At 34.0% G+C, this 18,174-nt stretch overlaps 1 protein-coding gene and 1 non-coding gene across 4 annotated transcripts; both read right to left on the bottom strand.

Moving 5' to 3' along the window:
• Positions 1-6,678: 6,678 nt before the first annotated feature.
• SECE1 (secE/sec61-gamma protein transport protein) lies at positions 6,679-7,845 on the bottom strand. Of its 3 annotated transcripts, none has more exons than XM_016318549.3 (2): positions 7,250-7,845; positions 6,679-6,961 (listed from the first exon to the last, which is right to left on the bottom strand). In XM_016318549.3, exon 1 carries the CDS (start codon positions 7,786-7,788, stop codon positions 7,282-7,284), a length of 507 nt encoding a protein of 168 aa, XP_016174035.1. In that variant the 5' UTR covers positions 7,789-7,845; the 3' UTR covers positions 6,679-6,961; positions 7,250-7,281. The 3 variants fall into 3 exon arrangements, with proteins under 3 accessions (XP_016174035.1, XP_016174036.1, XP_020967124.1); XM_016318550.3 differs by having other exon boundaries at positions 6,679-6,952; XM_021111465.2 differs by having other exon boundaries at positions 6,679-6,922.
• Positions 7,846-13,079: 5,234 nt separating this feature from the next.
• On the bottom strand, positions 13,080-13,183 carry LOC148544457 (small nucleolar RNA R71). Its single transcript, XR_015900839.1, has one exon. It is a non-coding gene; the product is annotated as a small nucleolar RNA R71 (small nucleolar RNA).
• Between the last annotated feature and the right edge of the window lie 4,991 nt (positions 13,184-18,174).

Below are 18,174 nucleotides of genomic sequence, written 5' to 3'. Positions count from 1 at the left end.
TTAATACAGAGACTCTTTTCTCATCACCTTCATTCTCTTTCCTTCTTTTTTATTTAACTTCCTTAATATAATATATACTTATTTTTTTTTGAAAAGTCTAATATGATCTAAAATAATATCCACACATATAAATTTTATCTATTTAACTAAATTAATGACACCAAGTGTTTGTCAATCTACTACTTCTGAATATTTCAAATGAAGCTATGTTATAACACTAGCAAAAAACGATTAGACCACTCAACAAGTTGATTTTTGATAATTCATATTTGTTTTTATTGTTGGTTTGTGGTTGAAATCAACCGTGAAAAAATATTTAATTTTTGTAATCAATAATAATATTTTTTAATTTAGTATTTTTAGATTAACCCAATTTTTTTTTTAAAAGAGGTGAACAAATTTTAGTTAAAAAAAAATAGTTGAAAAATATAATTTTTTTAATTATTTTATATAATTTAATAAATAAATATATTTATTATTTAAATATGATTTTATATTAATAAATAATAAAGTTATCAATTATAAAACTTTAATTCATTTGATAAACATTTCAAACACTAAAATTCAATTCAATTCTATAATTTTACTAATTTAATTTTATACCATTAAAATTTTTTAAACAAATTGTGTATGTCGTTGAGCTCCCTATAAAAACAATCTAGTACCCTATCAAAAAACCAATCTTTGTTGACCTACCATTGTAATCCATATTCGAATTTGAAAGTTAAAGTGGAAGCAGGTTATAAGTTTGTTCTTTTACCCAATTTTACACTTCACTAAACCTCTTACTTTGGATGATGTTGCAGGTGGGAATATCTTCTGGAGCAGCAACAGTTGCTGCCATGAAGATTGCAAAAAAGACAGAATATGCTGGAAAGCTTATTGTGATGAGTTTATTGTATCCCTACAATTTTTGTGAAAGTATTTAGATATCTCTATTAAAAGATTTCATTGTGTACTATAATCTTCATCCTAAGGACTTGCAATATAAGTAAATGAAACTATGGGGCCTGTTTGTTGCAACATCCTTTCTAGTAAAATACCGCATTTAAATTAGGGATGTTAAAATTTTTCGAGATGCGGGGATTTCTGCGGGGACTACCCCGAATGGAGATTTGATTGTGGAAAATTTTTTTTATGGGAATGAGGGACAAAATTTTCCCGAAGCAGGCACGGAGACCCGAGCGGGGATCCCGCCCCGTCCCCGCTATTCCCCGAAATTTATAAATTTCTTGAATTATCCTTAATAGTTTATTTCTCATATATGTTTTTTAGTCATTTCTCACACACACATATATATAGAAGAGGAATGCTAGGGGACCAGCAATTTTGATCTTTTGTAACCATCAATTGGCCATCAATAGTATTTTTAATGGTGTGAGATTAATCTAATGGTAGAAGATCACTCACTTTTATTTTGATGGTTAAATGCTGGCCAGAAAACACCAAAATTGCTGGCCCCCTAGATTTTTCCTATATAGAAACCCAAAACTCCTAATCTTTATTTGCATAACCCTTCTTCAACTCAGAGATCCCTAAGGCTGTCCATACTCCATCCAACCTCCCTGCAGCCACCCCCTCGTCACCCTTCTCACCGCATCGTCACACCTCACCATGCCATCACCCTTACCGCGTCGTAATTTCTATTTGCGGCGTTCCTTTTCGTAACTCTGTTGTCGTGTCCATTCTCCTCTCTATTGCCGCCCGCATCTTCCATCTCGTCCACTGCTTTTTCCTTTGGCTCGTCGTTGCGTCCCCCCATTGCGTTATTTCGAAAGAAGTCACCATCGTGTTATTTAGACTTTTTGTATAAAATCTTACAGTTTTTGTATAAGATAGATACTTGTAACTCTATTCATATGGAAATTAATAATTAGTTAGAACTATTATGTAGATGGGGAATGGGATCCCCGCGGGGAATGGGGCCTGTGGGGAATGAGGATGGGGAGCAATATTCCCCCACGACGGAGAATGGAGGCGGGGATGGGGAGCAAATCTGAGGGCGGGGATGGGAAGCAGGGAGGCATCCCCCGCCCCCGCCCTGCCCCTTGACATCCCTAACTTAAATCATGGTATTTTTGCTAGAAGGGATATTATGTACAGGGACGGATCTATATATTATGTAGTGAGGGCGCTAAATTTTTTGAGTAGTATATGATAATAATATTTATTTGTCCTTATCAAATTATTGAATTTGATCCCACAATAATTTTTTACTCAACTTTTGGTACTTAATAGTCAGTTCAAGAATTTCATATTAGATGTTTATTAGAATGATCAATTCTCAATTTTAATAAAATTGGTATTCTTTCTTAGAAATGAACTCAAAAGATATTATTTATCTTTTTTTTTAAAATTAATTTTAGTTTTTTCTGTAACAATTACATTAATTGAAAAAAATTTTCTAACTATAGATATCAGTGAGAGTTAGCTTTTGATTGTATGAGAAGTGAATTTCTAATAATTGTTTGGTGATTGAGGCATTTGATTGTATTGTTAAAAAAAATTATTCAGTTTTTTTAAAAAATATGAAACCTAAAAAATAGAATTATAAATTATATATTATTATTTAAATTACTATTTTAATATTTTAATTTGTAAATTATATATTTTTAAGACTAATAATATTTTATAATAATAAAATATAATTATAACAATAATTATGCTATATGTACATAAAAAGTAACTATCTGTATAAAATACATATTGAAATACAAAATATATATTGAAAATGAATTAAACAATAAATATATTTATACACAAATACATAATGATTAATGAATAATTTTATAAGTGATTTTTATGCAATATAATATTTTTATTATAAAAATTATTAGAGTTTATTTATCTTGTGTCCTAAAAACACATATTATAAGATTACAAATTGAGAATATTTTTGTTGGAAATACAAAAAATTTAAGTTTTTAATATATTTATTTTACAGTTATCAAATGAAAAAATTTAAAATATTCTACTAATAATAAATTTGTCATGTGTCTTTAAAACACATATTAACTAAATTTAAATTATTATTATTATGTTATATATATTTTGCCCTACTATCAAAATTTTTTGGATTTGTCAAGATTTTTTTTTATTCACATTTATTTAATATATGAGCTTTTACTTTGATCTGATTGATGATCATAAGAAAAACCAATTTTTTTTTAACAACAATACAAATTATATTTAAACAAGTATATTCACATAATTATTAATACGTTATACATATTTAAATAAATTCAAATACAATATGTGTCCCTGTTTAAAGAAACGAGACTCTTAAAAAAACAAAGGCAAGGGGAATAAATTCTAAACACAAAATTCTATTTGCAATAAACTCTTCTACTGATCCGTAGCTCCTCAATAAATCTTCTTAAAAATAATTATTTTTATCAAGCCTTTAAATTCTTTGAATTTTATTTTAAACGATTTAGATGTTTTTTTAAAATTAAATTTTTTAAAAGGAATTTCTTGAACATATGTAATTTGAAAACCGTAAACTTCCAAGGCTTTCACTGTGACTCTTCTATAAATCGTCCATCAAACACAAGCAAAGCACACACTATGAAGACACAAACAATTCATAAATAAATCAAATAGCAAAAAATTTACAAATAATACAATACAACAATATAAAACATACACAATCAATTCATACAAATGTATATGATCTATGTCTATTTTAGGCAGACCATAAACTTACGTATCGGTTAACTATCCGTAACCCGATGTTACTCAGACAGAAGTCCTAAATATAACTTTCCAAATGCATTAGTTTACATATGTCGTATGTCTTAAGCCACATCAGTCTCCATCGCAAACCTTAATGCTATAATTATGCTACATTTGGAAAATAGTGTACATTCATTCAAGCAGGACGAAACTTTACATTCAATCTTTCATTCAGCATTCTCAGTCATTTCATTTATTATTCACTGTCTTTCATTCATATTTGTCAAACATCTTTTTTCATTTTCAGTCATTCATTCATCAATCATTTAGAGTAAGGCTCTCATTCATCAATTTTAGGATCAAGGCATTTAGTCTATGGGCATTCAGACCCTTTTAACATTCAATTAGGGTAAAATTTTCTTTTTCATCATTTCCTGGGTTAAACCCCAAAATTAAAAGTATTAACTCTACCATCAATCAATCACAGTTAATTGTAAACCATACAAACCAATAACTTCACTTTCTCTATATCATGAGAATATTAATAAAATCAATTATTCTTCTTGAAGGAATCATTTAAACTCTATTTTTTAAATTTTCAGCAAAATTCATACATAACCTCCTTAAAATTAGACTTAGGCACCTCTTAAAGATTCTCTCTAAACCAACAATTCAACCTTTTCTCAACAATTATCAAACAATAGATCCTCAATATTAATATGCTTTATCATGATACTCATCTTTATCATTTATCAAACCAAACTTATCATATTATCAAATCATCACTATAATTTTAAACTCCATCATCATCATCCACAATCGTCTTCATCATAATCATCATATTTATCAATCTTTCCTAATTCTTTTTCTATTATAATCAGTTGCCACAATGATTCTTACGTTATTACTTTTAAAATATCTAGAAGTAGTATCAAAAATACCCCTTCAAGTTCCGTACTCAAGTCTGTTGGCGTTGGCAGCACAATTTCTTCCCTACCTTAAAAATATCAAACAATCCGAAAATCACGCAAACTTTATATCTATGCGACCGTCTCAGACCTATGAAGTACGGATACTTCGTTGAATTGCTGTGTCTCCGTATCAGACACATTTTAGACACAACACTCATTGATATTCGTCTGACACGCGTGTCTGTCGTGTCCAACCATGTCTTAATAAAAAATAAAAAATAAAAAATTCTTTCTCGGACATACTTGGACACACCTAAATATCATCACGTGTCAGACTGTCAGCGTGTCCAGCCTTATTTTTAACATGTATTCTTGAAATGAGTTTTGAAATAATATATATTATTGTTTATTAAAACAAAAAATATTTTAAATACTTTTATATAGTTAAAAAAATACATTAAAAATAATTATTTTATATTTTAATACTAATAAAATATAAAAAATTTATTGTAATTTATCTAAAAAATATTTTATATTTTATATATATGTCGTGTCCCCGTGTCTTATAAAATTTCAAAATTTGTGTGTCCGCGTATCCTGTGTCGTATTCCGTATTCGTGTCAGTGTCCGTGCATTATAGTCTCGGACTAAGGTTTCAAACAAGCTAAAAATCACAATTTTCTGATCACTCTAGCCCCAGAAATGAGGGGAAAACCGAGGCAGCACTACACCTTGTTTCCTTACAATGTTTCTAAGTATCGCGTAACAAATGTGCACTAGCCCGTTTCTTTAATATAAGTATCCTAAGGACACTAAACTTCATTTTAGTTTGGACTCACATAAATCCAAGCCTTTTAGAATTCGTTACAAATTTTGAAAGTGTTGTCCTGTTTTTTTAAAACAATATCAGAAAACCAGTGAAACAGTCCTTATTTAATAATTTACACTAAATTCTACAATTAACGAAACCAAGTAAAATTTCATACTATAACACCAGACACAACCACCTTTCACCACTTTTTGATCCCAACGCATTCTGATCTAATATGGATTTTATATGATTTTTACAAAAATGTTGTTCTGTACTTCCAAAAACTAGAAAAGACAGCACCAATATCAAATTCAAAATTTTATATAAATCCAGTTTTAATCCACTAACTCTAAAAATTGATATGGTACATGGTTCAACTAGACTTATCTAGGTTTCTTTTGCAATTGGTTCCAGATTGATATCATTCCTGATAAGATAGTTATGTACCTTGGAAGTTGGTTCTATTTCTGCATAATCCTGTTTTGAAAAACTAGTGAACACGGCTTCTTCCAAGTTGCATAATTTCACTCATTAAAACTTAGATCACCCTGAGATTTGAACTAGACATACCAGACATACAAAGCTTTTATTTGCAATTGGTTGCAACTCAATATATTCAGAATTGGGAGTTATGAACATGGAAATTTAGCTGTTTGAAAACTGAAATCTAGTTTTTACTGCATAGTGTCAGATTTCAAAAGTTCATATCTCCTAAACATAACTCCAACAATTCTTAAATTTTTTGACAACAAACTAGGTTTATAAAAGTTTTATTTAAAATTGGTTTCACACCAATTGAACTTCTAAGGTGAAAGCAGTAAATTCACGAAATTGTTGGATTCTCTGCATAATTTCTGCATAAACTGTTTTTGCATTTTAAGGAACCTAAACCCAAAATCCAATTTAGCTACTTTCAAAGACTGAAACCAAGTTTAGTAGTCATATTCTACCAATTGAAATTTGCCTCAAAAAGTCAATTTGCCCTGAATATTCCAAATTACTAGTTTTACCCATTTTTCGGATTTCTAATCCGCCAGTCCCTTTTGCACAAGCTAAGCAACTAATCTTACTTCCAAATTGATTCCAATTCTTTAAACACATTCTAATTCAATTCTAAAAGTTTTCTAAAAGTTTGAAAGAGGTTAATTGTCATTCTAACTCAATTTGACCCTCCTAGTTCCTAATTCACCATCTTTAACAACAAGACAGCAACTTAGTTCATTTACTAGCAATCAAAATCAAATCAACCAAAACATTAAACACAACACAACCACAGCCAAATTATAATCAAGAGTCAATAAAATAATCAAACCATTAGACCATTATTAACTTGTGTGCACTTATTAATTAAACTTTATAGGCAGTCATAAATTGAGAGCTCTAATTTAAAATTCATCCCTCTATCAGTTGAAACTCGTAAAAATTGTTAAATGCAACAAACCCTTTATCCTAATCCGTGGCAGCTGCAGCAACGCCGATGGCACCCAAGCAGCAGCAACATTGTTGATAATCACAGCAACAACGGCTGAAATGACATAGGATCGAATAGACGTAGCTAGTGATCCTAAAAAAACTATTGTCTGTGATTCTGCCATAAATTTTGCTTGAAAATACTTGAATAAGGAAATTTTGAATCTTGAACAATTATGTTAAGTTGTCATTTTTCATTTTTCAAAGCCTTACTTAATTGATGAAAGATAAGATAAAATCATTCTATCTATATATCAAAACTTTACATTCAGTTTCTTAATACAGGAACTAGTGTAACAAAAATGAATTCAATAACAATATAATATCATAACCCTAAACTTTAGAAGTTACATGAAGGGTTGGCAGTGATATAGCGACTCACCAAAGCAAGCATTTTGATTGGCTATGAGTGACTTAGGTGAAGAAATCCTGAACCCCTTTGCCGGCGAAAACACGGTCAGAAAGCTCAGCGAGAAGAGCATTGAGAGTGAGCAAAACGACGCTGGAACCAAAGATGACGCTGATAACAACGCTGGTGGTGCCCAGCACCTTCCCAAAGGGTGGCCACTCGATCTCCCTGATCTCTCGCCCTACTCCGCCCCAAAACTCTTCTTCTCCTTCTTTCTCTCTTCTCTCCTGCATCGCCTTCTTCAGCTCTTCGGCCACCGTCACTTCTTTCTCTTCTGCTTCTGCTTCCGCTTCCGGTTCGGAACTCTCCTGGCTTTCCTCCACCACTGGGGACACCGTATTACTCCTCTCCCGACGCCGTGAGAAAGAGAGAGTGAGGGGTTTGGGGTTGAAGGCGGCAGTGAGTGAGACTGTGAGAGTGGAAGGAGTTTGTGTTATGGTGGATAAAGGTGACTGTAACCGAGACTGCGAGTGTAAGAGTAAGCGTGAAGGAGAGTGAGCTTGCAGCGCCATTGCCTCTTCTTCTCTCTTTCTTGTGCAGTTGTGCTCGCTGATCGATGAATGATGATGGATGATTCCTGCTTCTGGATAACGGACTTCCGGGTAACGTGTCTTCTTCGTTCGGGTCAACCCGACCCCTTCCCATTTACTTGGGCCACCCATGCCCACCCAAAAATTTTTAGTAATTTGAATTACCGCAAACACAAATATTAAATTATTTTTAATAAATATAAATATAAATTATATTAATTTATGTGCATAAATCTTATTAAATATAAATATAAATCATATATTTTTATATGAATAAATTTTTATAACTATAAAAATGAATTATTATTAGTTAAATACTAATTTAAAATAATAATAGTTATTGAGCATATAATATTCCTGCTCTAATCACGCAACTTTTATTGCACTTGGATTGCACAATTTATTATTGTTATCTCAAAAAATAATGAGTTAAATTATTATTGTTATTTTTTGTTGTGTATGATATTTTTCAATTTGATAATTTAAGGGTTAATTCGACGTAGATTGAAATTTTATTTAAAAAATTTTTTGTTTAGTCAATAAATTATTATATGTACAAATCAAAATTTCAATTCCTAATACTTACTTAAATATATTAGTAGTTGATTATTAAATCGACCTAAGTTCAAGTTGGTTAATTATTATTGCTACTTTATCCAGTTTGTTTGTATCTATTTTTTTTTTTTTTTTTTTTTTTGGTCTAGCTCTTTTAACTTAAAAAAAATAAGCACTCAAATTCATAGGAGTATCACCGTGGGTAAGTAAATAATCCACCACAATATATTTATTTATAAATATTTATATTATTTAATTTATTTTTAATATATATTTTGTATTGTATTATTTATGTAACATGGTTGAATATAATAAAATAGAAACTCATTTGCAGTTGTCTTTATATAAATTGTTAAATAAATGACAAACGTTAGGAATGTAAAGCATCGTATAGCAGATAAAGTTGCTCGCAAAGTGATTAGTTATTGTTTTCGGTGGTAAGTACTTTTGAAAAACTAAAGAAAAAATAATAGAGGAAAGAGAATCACACTTTTTGTTATTGTTGTTATTAGGCATGGTAATACTATCCAAATTCAAATATATTCGACCTATTTTTATTCGGTGCGAGACGAGTTTTTGGTGAGGTGGGATAGGGTTGGATTTAAAAAATATTCATGATATATATATTAAAAATAATATAATATTAAATAATATTATTTAATATTATATTATTTTTAATATATATATTATTTTTAATATATATATTATTTAATATAATATTAAATAATATTATTTTTAGTAGGATCTAGTTACTTTTAGGGATGTTTTCATTGGTTTTTATGTTAAATTCACATTTCTGGACTTTACTATGAGTTTGTGTGTTTTTCTGTGATTTCAGGTATTTTCTGGCTGAAATTGAGGGACTTGAGCAAAAATCTGATTCAGAGGTTGAAGAATGACTGCTGATGCTGTTGGACTCTGACCTCCCTGCACTCAAAGTGGATTCTCTGGAGCTACAGAACTCGAAATGGCGCGCTTCCAATTGCGTTGGAAAGTAGACATCCAGGGCTTTCCAGCAATATATAATAGTCCATACTTTGGCCAAGAATTGACGACGTAAACTGGCGTTCAACGCCAGCTTTCTACCCAAATCTGGCGTCCAGCGCCAGAAAAGGATCCAAAACCAGAGTTGAACGCCCAAACTGGCACAAAAACTGGCGTTCAACTCCACAAATGGCCTCTGCACGTGCAACACTTAAGCTCAGCCCAAACACACACCAAGTGGGCCCCGGAAGTGGATTTATACATCAAATACTTACTCATGTAAACCCTAGTAGCTAGTTTATTATAAATAGGACCTCTTACTATTGTATTAGGCATCTTTGGTCTCAGTTTTAATCCATTCTTCATCTTAGGAGACTATTGATCACGTTTTAGGGGGCTGGCCATCTCGGCCATGCCTGGACCTTCACTTATGTATTTTCAACGGTAGAGTTTCTACACTCCATAGATTAAGGTGTGGAGCTCTGCTGTTCCTCAAAGATTAATGCAAAGTACTACTGTTTTCTATTCAATTCTTCTTATTTCGCTTCTAAGATATCCATTCGCACCCAAGAACGTGATGAAGGTGATGATTATGTGTGACGCTCATCATCCTTCTCCCTTATGAACGCGTGCCTGACAAACACTTCTGTTCTACATGAATTAAGCTAGAATGAGTATCTCTTAGATCTCCTAACCAGAATCTTCGTGGCGTAAGCTAGAATGATGGCGGCATTCAAGAGAATCCGGAAGGTCTAAACCTTGTCTGTGGTATTCTGAGTAGGATTCAATGATTGAATGACTGTGACGAGCTTCAAACTCGCGAGTGCTGGGCGTTAGTGACAGACGCAAAAGGAGGGTGAATCCTATTCCAGCATGATCGGGAACCGACAGATGAATAGCCGTGCCGTGACAGGGTGCGTGAGCATATTATTCACTGAGAGGAGGGGATGTAGCCACTGACAACGGTGATGCCCTTGCATAAAGCCAGCCATGGAAAGGAGTAAGACTGATTGGATGAAGATAGCAGGAAAGCAGAGGTTCAGAGGAACGAAAAGTATCTCCATTCTCTTATCTGAAATTCCTACCAATGATTTACATAAGTACCTCTATCCCTATCTTATTATATAATATTCGAAAACACCATTATCACTTTATATCTGCCTGACTGAGATTTACAAGGTGACCATAGCTTGCTTCATACCAACAATCTCCGTGGGATTCGACCCTTACTCACGTAAGGTATTACTTGGACGACCCAGTGCACTTGCTGGTTAGTTGTATCGAAGTTGTGACAATTATGAATTAAGATCAGAGCACCAAGCTTTGGAGCCATTACCAGGATTTGTTCGAGCCTGGAGATCACAATTTCGTGCACCAAGTTTTTGGCGCCGTTGCCGGGGATTGTTCGAGTTTGGACAACTGACGGTTCATCTTGTTGCTCAGATTAGGTAATTTTCTTTTTTTTTCTTTTCAAAAATTTTTCAAAAATATTTCAAAATTTTCTCACTTGTTTTCGAAAAAAAAATGTTTTCAAAAATATTATTTTTCTTCAGAATTTTTAAGAATGAATTCTAGTGTTTCATGAAGCATGTTGAAGCCTATCTGGCTGTAAAGCCATACCCAAACTACTTTGGGATTGGCATTCAACTAATCACTCCAGTCCATGTAATTATATGCTAAAACTTGGCTGGCTATTAAACCATGCCTGACCCTTTGATTGGAGCTTTAAGACTAACATGGCAAGATTCCTGGAATTCATATTAAAAATTTTAAAATCCTTATTTTTATTTTTCACAATAATTTTCGAAAAAAAAATAATAAATAAAAATACAAAAAAATTAGAAAATCATAAAAATCAAAAATATTTTTGTGTTTCTTGTTTGAGTCTTGAGTCATGTTATAAGTTTGGTGTCAATTGCATATGCATCTTGCATTTTTTCGAAAATATCATGCATTAATAGTGTTCTTCATGATCTTCAAGTTGTTCTTGGTAAGTCTTCTTGTTTGATCTTGATGATTTTTTGTTTTGTGTCTTTTATTGTTTTTCATATGCATTCTTGAATTCTTAGTGTCTAAGCATTAAAGAATTCTAAGTTTGGTGTCTTGCATGTTTTCTTTGCATTAAAATTTTTCAAAATTATGTTCTTGATGTTCATCTTGACATTCATAGCATTCTTGCATGCATCACATGTTTTGATCTAAAAATTTCATGCATTGCATAATTTTCATGTTTTTCATAAAAATTTTAAAAATAAAAAATATCTTTCCTTTTTTTCTCTCATCAAATTCGAAAATTTGGATTGACTTTTTCAAAACTTTTTAAAATCAAGTTGTTTCTTATGAGTCAAATCAAATTTTCAATTTGAAAATCTTATCTTTTTCAAAATCTTTTTCAAAATTCAAAATCTTTTTCAAAATTCATGATTATTTTCGAAAATTCCAAAAAAATAATTTTCAAAAACCTTTTTCTTATTTTATATCATAATTTTCGAAAATAACATAATCAATTAAAGTTTTGATTCAAAAATTTGAAGTTTGTTACTTGCTTGTTAAGAAAGATTCAAACTTTAAGTTCTAGAATCATATCTTGTGATTTCTTATGAATCAAGTCATTAATTGTGATTTTAAAAATCAAATCTTTTTCAAAAACTAATTTCTATCGTATCTTTTCAAAAAAAAATATCTTCTTATCTTATCTTTTTCAAAATTTGATTTCAAAATATCTTCTCTAACTTCCCAACTTCTTATCTTTTCAAATTTATTTCAACTAACTAACTAACTTTTTGTTTGTTTCTTAACTTTTTCAAAACTACCTAACTAACTCTCTCTCTCTAATTTTCGAAAATATCTTCCCTCTTTTTCAAAAATTTCTTTTTTTATTAACTAATTATTTTTATTTTTTATTTAAAAAAAAATTTCGAAAAAAAATACTAAACATTTTTCAAAAACTATTTTCAAAAATCACTAACTCTTTTTCAAAAATTGTTTTCGAAAATTCACTTCCCTCTCTCATCTTCTTCTATTTGTTTATTGATATACTAACATCTTTCCTTCAACTCTCCAAAAATCCAAACCCCCTCTCTCTCTAAGTTCGGATTTTCTTCCCTTCTTTTCTTCTACTAACACAAGGATCCCTATACTGTGGTATAAAGGATCCATATTATTATTACTATTTTTTCTGTGCCATCTTCTTTGTCATATGAGCAGGAGCAAGGAAAAGAACATTCTTGTTAAAGCAGATCCAGAACCTGAAAGGACTCTGAAGAAAAAAATTAAGAGAAGCTAAAATACAACAATCCAGAGATAACCTTTCAGAAATTTTCAAACAGGAAAAGGAGATGGCAGCTGAAAATAATAATAATATAAGGAAGATGCTTGGTGACTTCACTGCACCTAATTCCAATTTACATGGAAGAAGCATCTCCATTCCTGCCATTGGAGCAAACAATTTTGAGCTGAAACCTCAATTAGTTTCTCTGATGCAGCAGAACTGCAAGTTTCATGGACTTCCATCTGAAGATCCTTTTCAGTTCTTAACTGAATTCTTGCAGATATGTGATACTGTTAAGACTAATGGAGTAGATCCTGAAGTCTACAGGCTCATGCTTTTCCCTTTTGCTGTAAGAGACAGAGCTAGATTATGGTTGGATTCTCAACCTAAAGACAGCCTGAACTCTTGGGATAAGCTGGTCACGGCTTTCTTAGCCAAGTACTTTCCTCCTCAAAAGCTGAGCAAGCTTAGAGCTGATGTTCAAACCTTCAGACAGAAAGAAGGTGAATCCCTCTATGAAGCTTGGGAAAGATACAAATAGTTGACCAAAAAGTGTCCTTCTGACATGCTCTCAGAATGGACCATCCTGGATATATTCTATGATGGTTTATCTGAGCTATCAAAGATGTCACTGGACACTTCTGCAGGTGGATCCATTCACCTAAAGAAAACGCCTGCAGAAGCTCAAGAACTCATTGACATGGTTGCTAATAACCAGTTCATGTACACTTCTGAAAGGAATCCTGTGAGTAATGGGACGCCTATGAAGAAGGGAGTTCTTGAAGTTGATACTCTGAATGCCATATTGGCTCAGAATAAAATATTGACTCAGCAAGTCAATATGATCTCTCAGAGTCTGCATGGAATGCAAGCTGCATCCAACAGTACTCAAGAGGCATCTTCTGAAGAAGAAGCCTATGATCCTGAGAACCCTGCAATAGCAGAGGTGAACTACTTAGGTGAACCTTATGGAAACACCTATAACTCAACATGGAGAAATCATCCAAATTTCTCATGGAAGGATCAAAAGCCCAACAAGGCTTTAATAATGGTGGAAGAAACAGGTTTAGCAATAGCAAACCTTTTCCATCATCAACTCAGCAACAGACAGAGAACTCTGAACAAAATGCTTCTAATTTAGCAAATCTAGTCTCTGATCTATCTAAGGCCACTGTAAGTTTCATGAATGAAACAAGGTCTTCCATTAGAAATCTGGAAGCACAAGTGGGCCAGCTGAGTAAAAGGATCACTGAAATCCCTCCTAGTACTCTCCCAAGCAATACAGAAGAGAACCCAAAAGGAGAGTGCAAGGCCATTGACATAAGCGCCATGGCCGAACCTGTGAGGAGAGGAGAGGACGTGAATCCCAAGGAGGAAGACCTCCTGGGACGTCCAGTGATCAATAAGGAGCTTCCCTTTGAGGAACCAAAGGAATCTGAGACTCATCTAGAGACCATAGAGATTCCATTAACCCTCCTTATGCCCTTCATGAGCTTTGATGAGTATTCCTCTTCTGAAGAGAATGAGGATGTTACTGAAGAGCAAACTGCCAAGTTTCTTGGTGCAATCATGAAGCTGAATGCCAAATTATTTGGCATTGATACTTGGGAAGTTGAACCTCCCTTGTTCATCAATGAACTAAGAGATCTGGATCAACTGACATTGCCTCAGAAGAGACAGGATCCTGGAAAGTTCATAATACCCTGTACCATAGGCACCATGATCTTTAAGGCTCTGTGTGACCTTGGTTCAGGAATAAACCTCATGCCCCTCTCTGTAATAGAGAAACTGGGAATCTATGGGGTGCAAGCTGCTAAAATCTCATTAGAGATGGCAGACAGCTCAAGAAAACAGGCTTATGGACAAGTAGAGGACGTGTTAGTAAAGGTTGAAGGCCTTTACATCCTTGCTGATTTCATAGTCCTGGATACTGGAAAGGAAGATGATGAATCCATCATCCTAGGAAGACCTTTCCTGGCCACAGCAAGAGCTGTGATTGATGTTGACAGAGGTGAAATATTCCTTCAATGGAATGAGAACTCCCTTGTGTTTAAAACTCAAGGATCTCCCTCTGCAACCATGGGGAGGAAGCAGAAAAAGCTTCTCTCCAAGCAGAGTCAACCAGAGCCCCAACAGTCAAACTCTAAGTTTGGTGTTGGGAGGCCACAACCAAACTCTAAGTTTGGTGTTGAACTCCCATATCCAAACTCTAAGTTTGGTGTTGGAGAGTCTCAACAAAGCTCTGCACATCTGTGAGGCTCCATGAGAGCCCACTGTTAAGCTATTGACATTAAAGAAGCGCTTGCTGAGAGGCAACCCAATGTTTATCTAATTCTTATTTTTATTGTTTTTCATGTTTTCTTAGGTTCATGATCATGTGGAGTCACAAAATAAACAAAAAATTCAAAAACGGAATCAAAAACAGCAAAAGAAAAATCACACCCTGGAGGAGCATCTGTCTGGCGTTCAAACGCCAGAACAGAGCATAGTTCTGGCGCTGAACGCCCAGAATGGGAGCATCCTGGCGCTGAACGCCCAGAACAAGCATGGTTCTGGCATTCAACGCCAGAAATGGCAGCAAAGGGGCGTTGAACGCCCAAAATGGGCACCAACCTGGCGCTGAATGCCCAGAGTTGTGTGCAAGGGCATTTTACATGCCTAAATTGGTGCAGGGATGTAAATGCCTTGACACCTCAGGATCTGTGGACCCCACAGGATCATCTCAGGATCTGTGGATCCCACAGGATCCCCACCTACCTCATCATCTCTCTTTCCATTCATGATCATCCCTTCTTTTTTTCCATTTATCACTCACATCCATACACCCACTACCTTCAAAAATTCAACATCTCTCTCCCACCCAATCCCACCCATATGGCCGAATACACACTCCCATCCATCTCCTCCATATCTTCTTCTTATTCTTCTATTCTTTCTTCTTTTGCTCGAGGGCGAGCAACATTCTAAGTTTGGTGTGGTAAAAGCATAACTTTTTTGTTTTTTCCATAACCATTGATGGCACCTAAGGCCAGAGAAACCTCTAGAAAGAGGAAAGGGAAGACAAAAGCTTCCATCAAGGGTCTATAGCTCAGTGGTAGAACATTTGACTGCAAATCAAGAGATCCCTGAGATACCTCAAGAGATACATTTTTTTCCACACAATTATTGGAAGCAACTAAGGGTGGAACATCAAGAGCACTCCATCATCCTTCATGAAATCAGAGAAGATCTAAAAGCACTGAAGGAGGAGCAACAAAGGCAAGGAAGAGACATAGAAGAGCTCAAGGACATCATTGATTCCTCAAGAAGGAAATGCCACCATTACAAAGGTGGATTCATTCCTTGTTCTTAATTCTTCTGCTTTTCATTTTCTATGTTATGTGCTTATCTATGTTTGTGTCTTCATTACATGATCATTAGTAGTTAGTAACTTTGTCTTAAAGTTATAAATGTCCTATGAATCCATCACCTCTCTTAAATGAAAAATGTTTTAATTCAAAAGAACAAGAAGTACATGAGTTTCGAATTTATCCTTGAACTTAGTTTAATTATATTGATGTGGTGACAATGCTTCTTGTTTTCTGAATGTATGCTTGAACAGTGCATATGTCTTTTGAAGTTGTTGTTTAAGAATGTTAAATATGTTGGCTCTTGAAAGAATGATGACTAGGAGACATGTTATTTGATAATCTGAAAAATCATAAAAATGATTCTTGAAGCAAGAAAAAGCAGCAAAGAACAAAGCTTGCAGAAAAAAAATAGGCGAAAAAAAAAATATATAGAAAGAAAAAGAAAAAACAAGCAGAAAAAGCCAAAAGCTCTTAAAACCAAGAGGCAAGAGCAAAAAGCCAATAACCCTTAAAACCAAAAGGCAAGGGCAAATAAAAAGGATCCCAAGGCTTTGAGCATCAGTGGATAGGAGGGCCTAAAGGAATAAAATCCTGGTCTAAGCGGCTAAACCAAGTTGTCCCTAACCATGTGCTTGTGGCGTGTAGGTGTCAAGTGAAAACTTGAGACTGAGCGGTTAAAGTCAAGGTCCAAAGCAAAAAAAAAAAAAAAAGAGTGTGCTTAAGAACCCTGGACACCTCTAATTGGGGACTTTAGCAAAGCTGAGTCACAATCTGAAAAGGTTCACCCAATTATGTGTCTGTGGCATTTATGTATCCAGTGGTAATACTGGAAAACAAAGTGCTTAGGGCCACGGCCAAGACTCATAAAGAAGCTGTGTTCAAGAATCATCATACTGAACTAGGAGAATCAATAACACTATTCGAAATCTGAAGTTCCTATAGATGCCAATCATTCTGAACCTCAATGGATAAAGTGAGATGCCAAAACTATTCAAGAGGCAAAAAGCTATAAGTCCCGCTCATATGATTGGAGCTATGTTTCATTGATAGTTTGGAATTTATAGTATATTCTATTCTTTTTATCCTATTTTGATTTTCAGTTGCTTGGGGACAAGCAACAATTTAAGTTTGGTGTTGTGATGAGCGGATAATTTATACGCTTTTTGACATTGTTTTTAGTATGTTTTTAGTAGGATCTAGTTACTTTTAGGGATGTTTTCATTGGTTTTTATGTTAAATTCACATTTCTGGACTTTACTATGAGTTTGTGTTTTTTTCTGTGATTTCAGGTATTTTCTGGCTGAAATTGAGGGACTTGAGCAAAAATCTGATTCAGAGGTTGAAGAAGGACTGCTGATGCTGTTGGACTCTGACCTCCCTGCACTCAAAGTGGATTCTCTGGAGCTACAGAACTCGAAATGGCGCGCTTCTAATTGCGTTGGAAAGTAGACATCCAGGGCTTTCCAGAAATATATAATAGTCCATACTTTGGCCAAGAATTGACGACGTAAACTGGCGTTCAACGCCAGCTTTCTACCCAAATCTGGCGTCCAGCGCTAGAAAAGGATCCAAAACCAGAGTTGAACGCCCAAACTGGCACAAAAACTGGCGTTCAACTCCACAAATGGCCTCTGCACGTGCAACACTTAAGCTCAGCCCAAACACACACCAAGTGGACCCCGGAAGTGGATTTATACATCAAATACTTACTCATGTAAACCCTAGTAGCTAGTTTATTATAAATAGGACCTTTTACTATTGTATTAGGCATCTTTGGTCTCAGTTTTAATCCATTGTTCATCTTAGGAGACTATTGATCACGTTTTAGGGGGCTGGCCATCTCGGCCATGCCTGGACCTTCACTTATGTATTTTCAACGGTAGAGTTTCTACACTCCATAGATTAAGGTGTGGAGCTCTGCTGTTCCTCAAAGATTAATGCAAAGTACTACTGTTTTCTATTCAATTCTTCTTATTTCGCTTCTAAGATATCCATTCGCACCCAAGAACGTGATGAAGGTGATGATTATGTGTGACGCTCATCATCCTTCTCCCTTATGAACGCGTGCCTGACAAACACTTCTGTTCTACATGAATTAAGCTAGAATGAGTATCTCTTAGATCTCCTAACCAGAATCTTCGTGGCGTAAGCTAGAATGATGGCGGCATTCAAGAGAATCCGGAAGGTCTAAACCTTGTCTGTGGTATT

This window comes from Arachis ipaensis, chromosome B9, assembly GCF_059453495.1.
Source record: "Arachis ipaensis isolate K30076 ecotype BB chromosome B9, ASM5945349v1, whole genome shotgun sequence".
NCBI classification, from domain to species: Eukaryota; Viridiplantae; Streptophyta; class Magnoliopsida; order Fabales; family Fabaceae; genus Arachis; species Arachis ipaensis.
The sequence above is the reverse complement of the archived record's forward strand: the minus strand, read 5'-3'. Positions and strand labels throughout refer to the sequence as shown.

Bases quoted from the DNA above. Each gene is read 5' to 3' on its own strand.
- SECE1 (XM_016318549.3), bottom strand. From the start codon at position 7,788: ATGGCGCTGCAAGCTCACTCTCCTTCACGCTTACTCTTACACTCGCAG.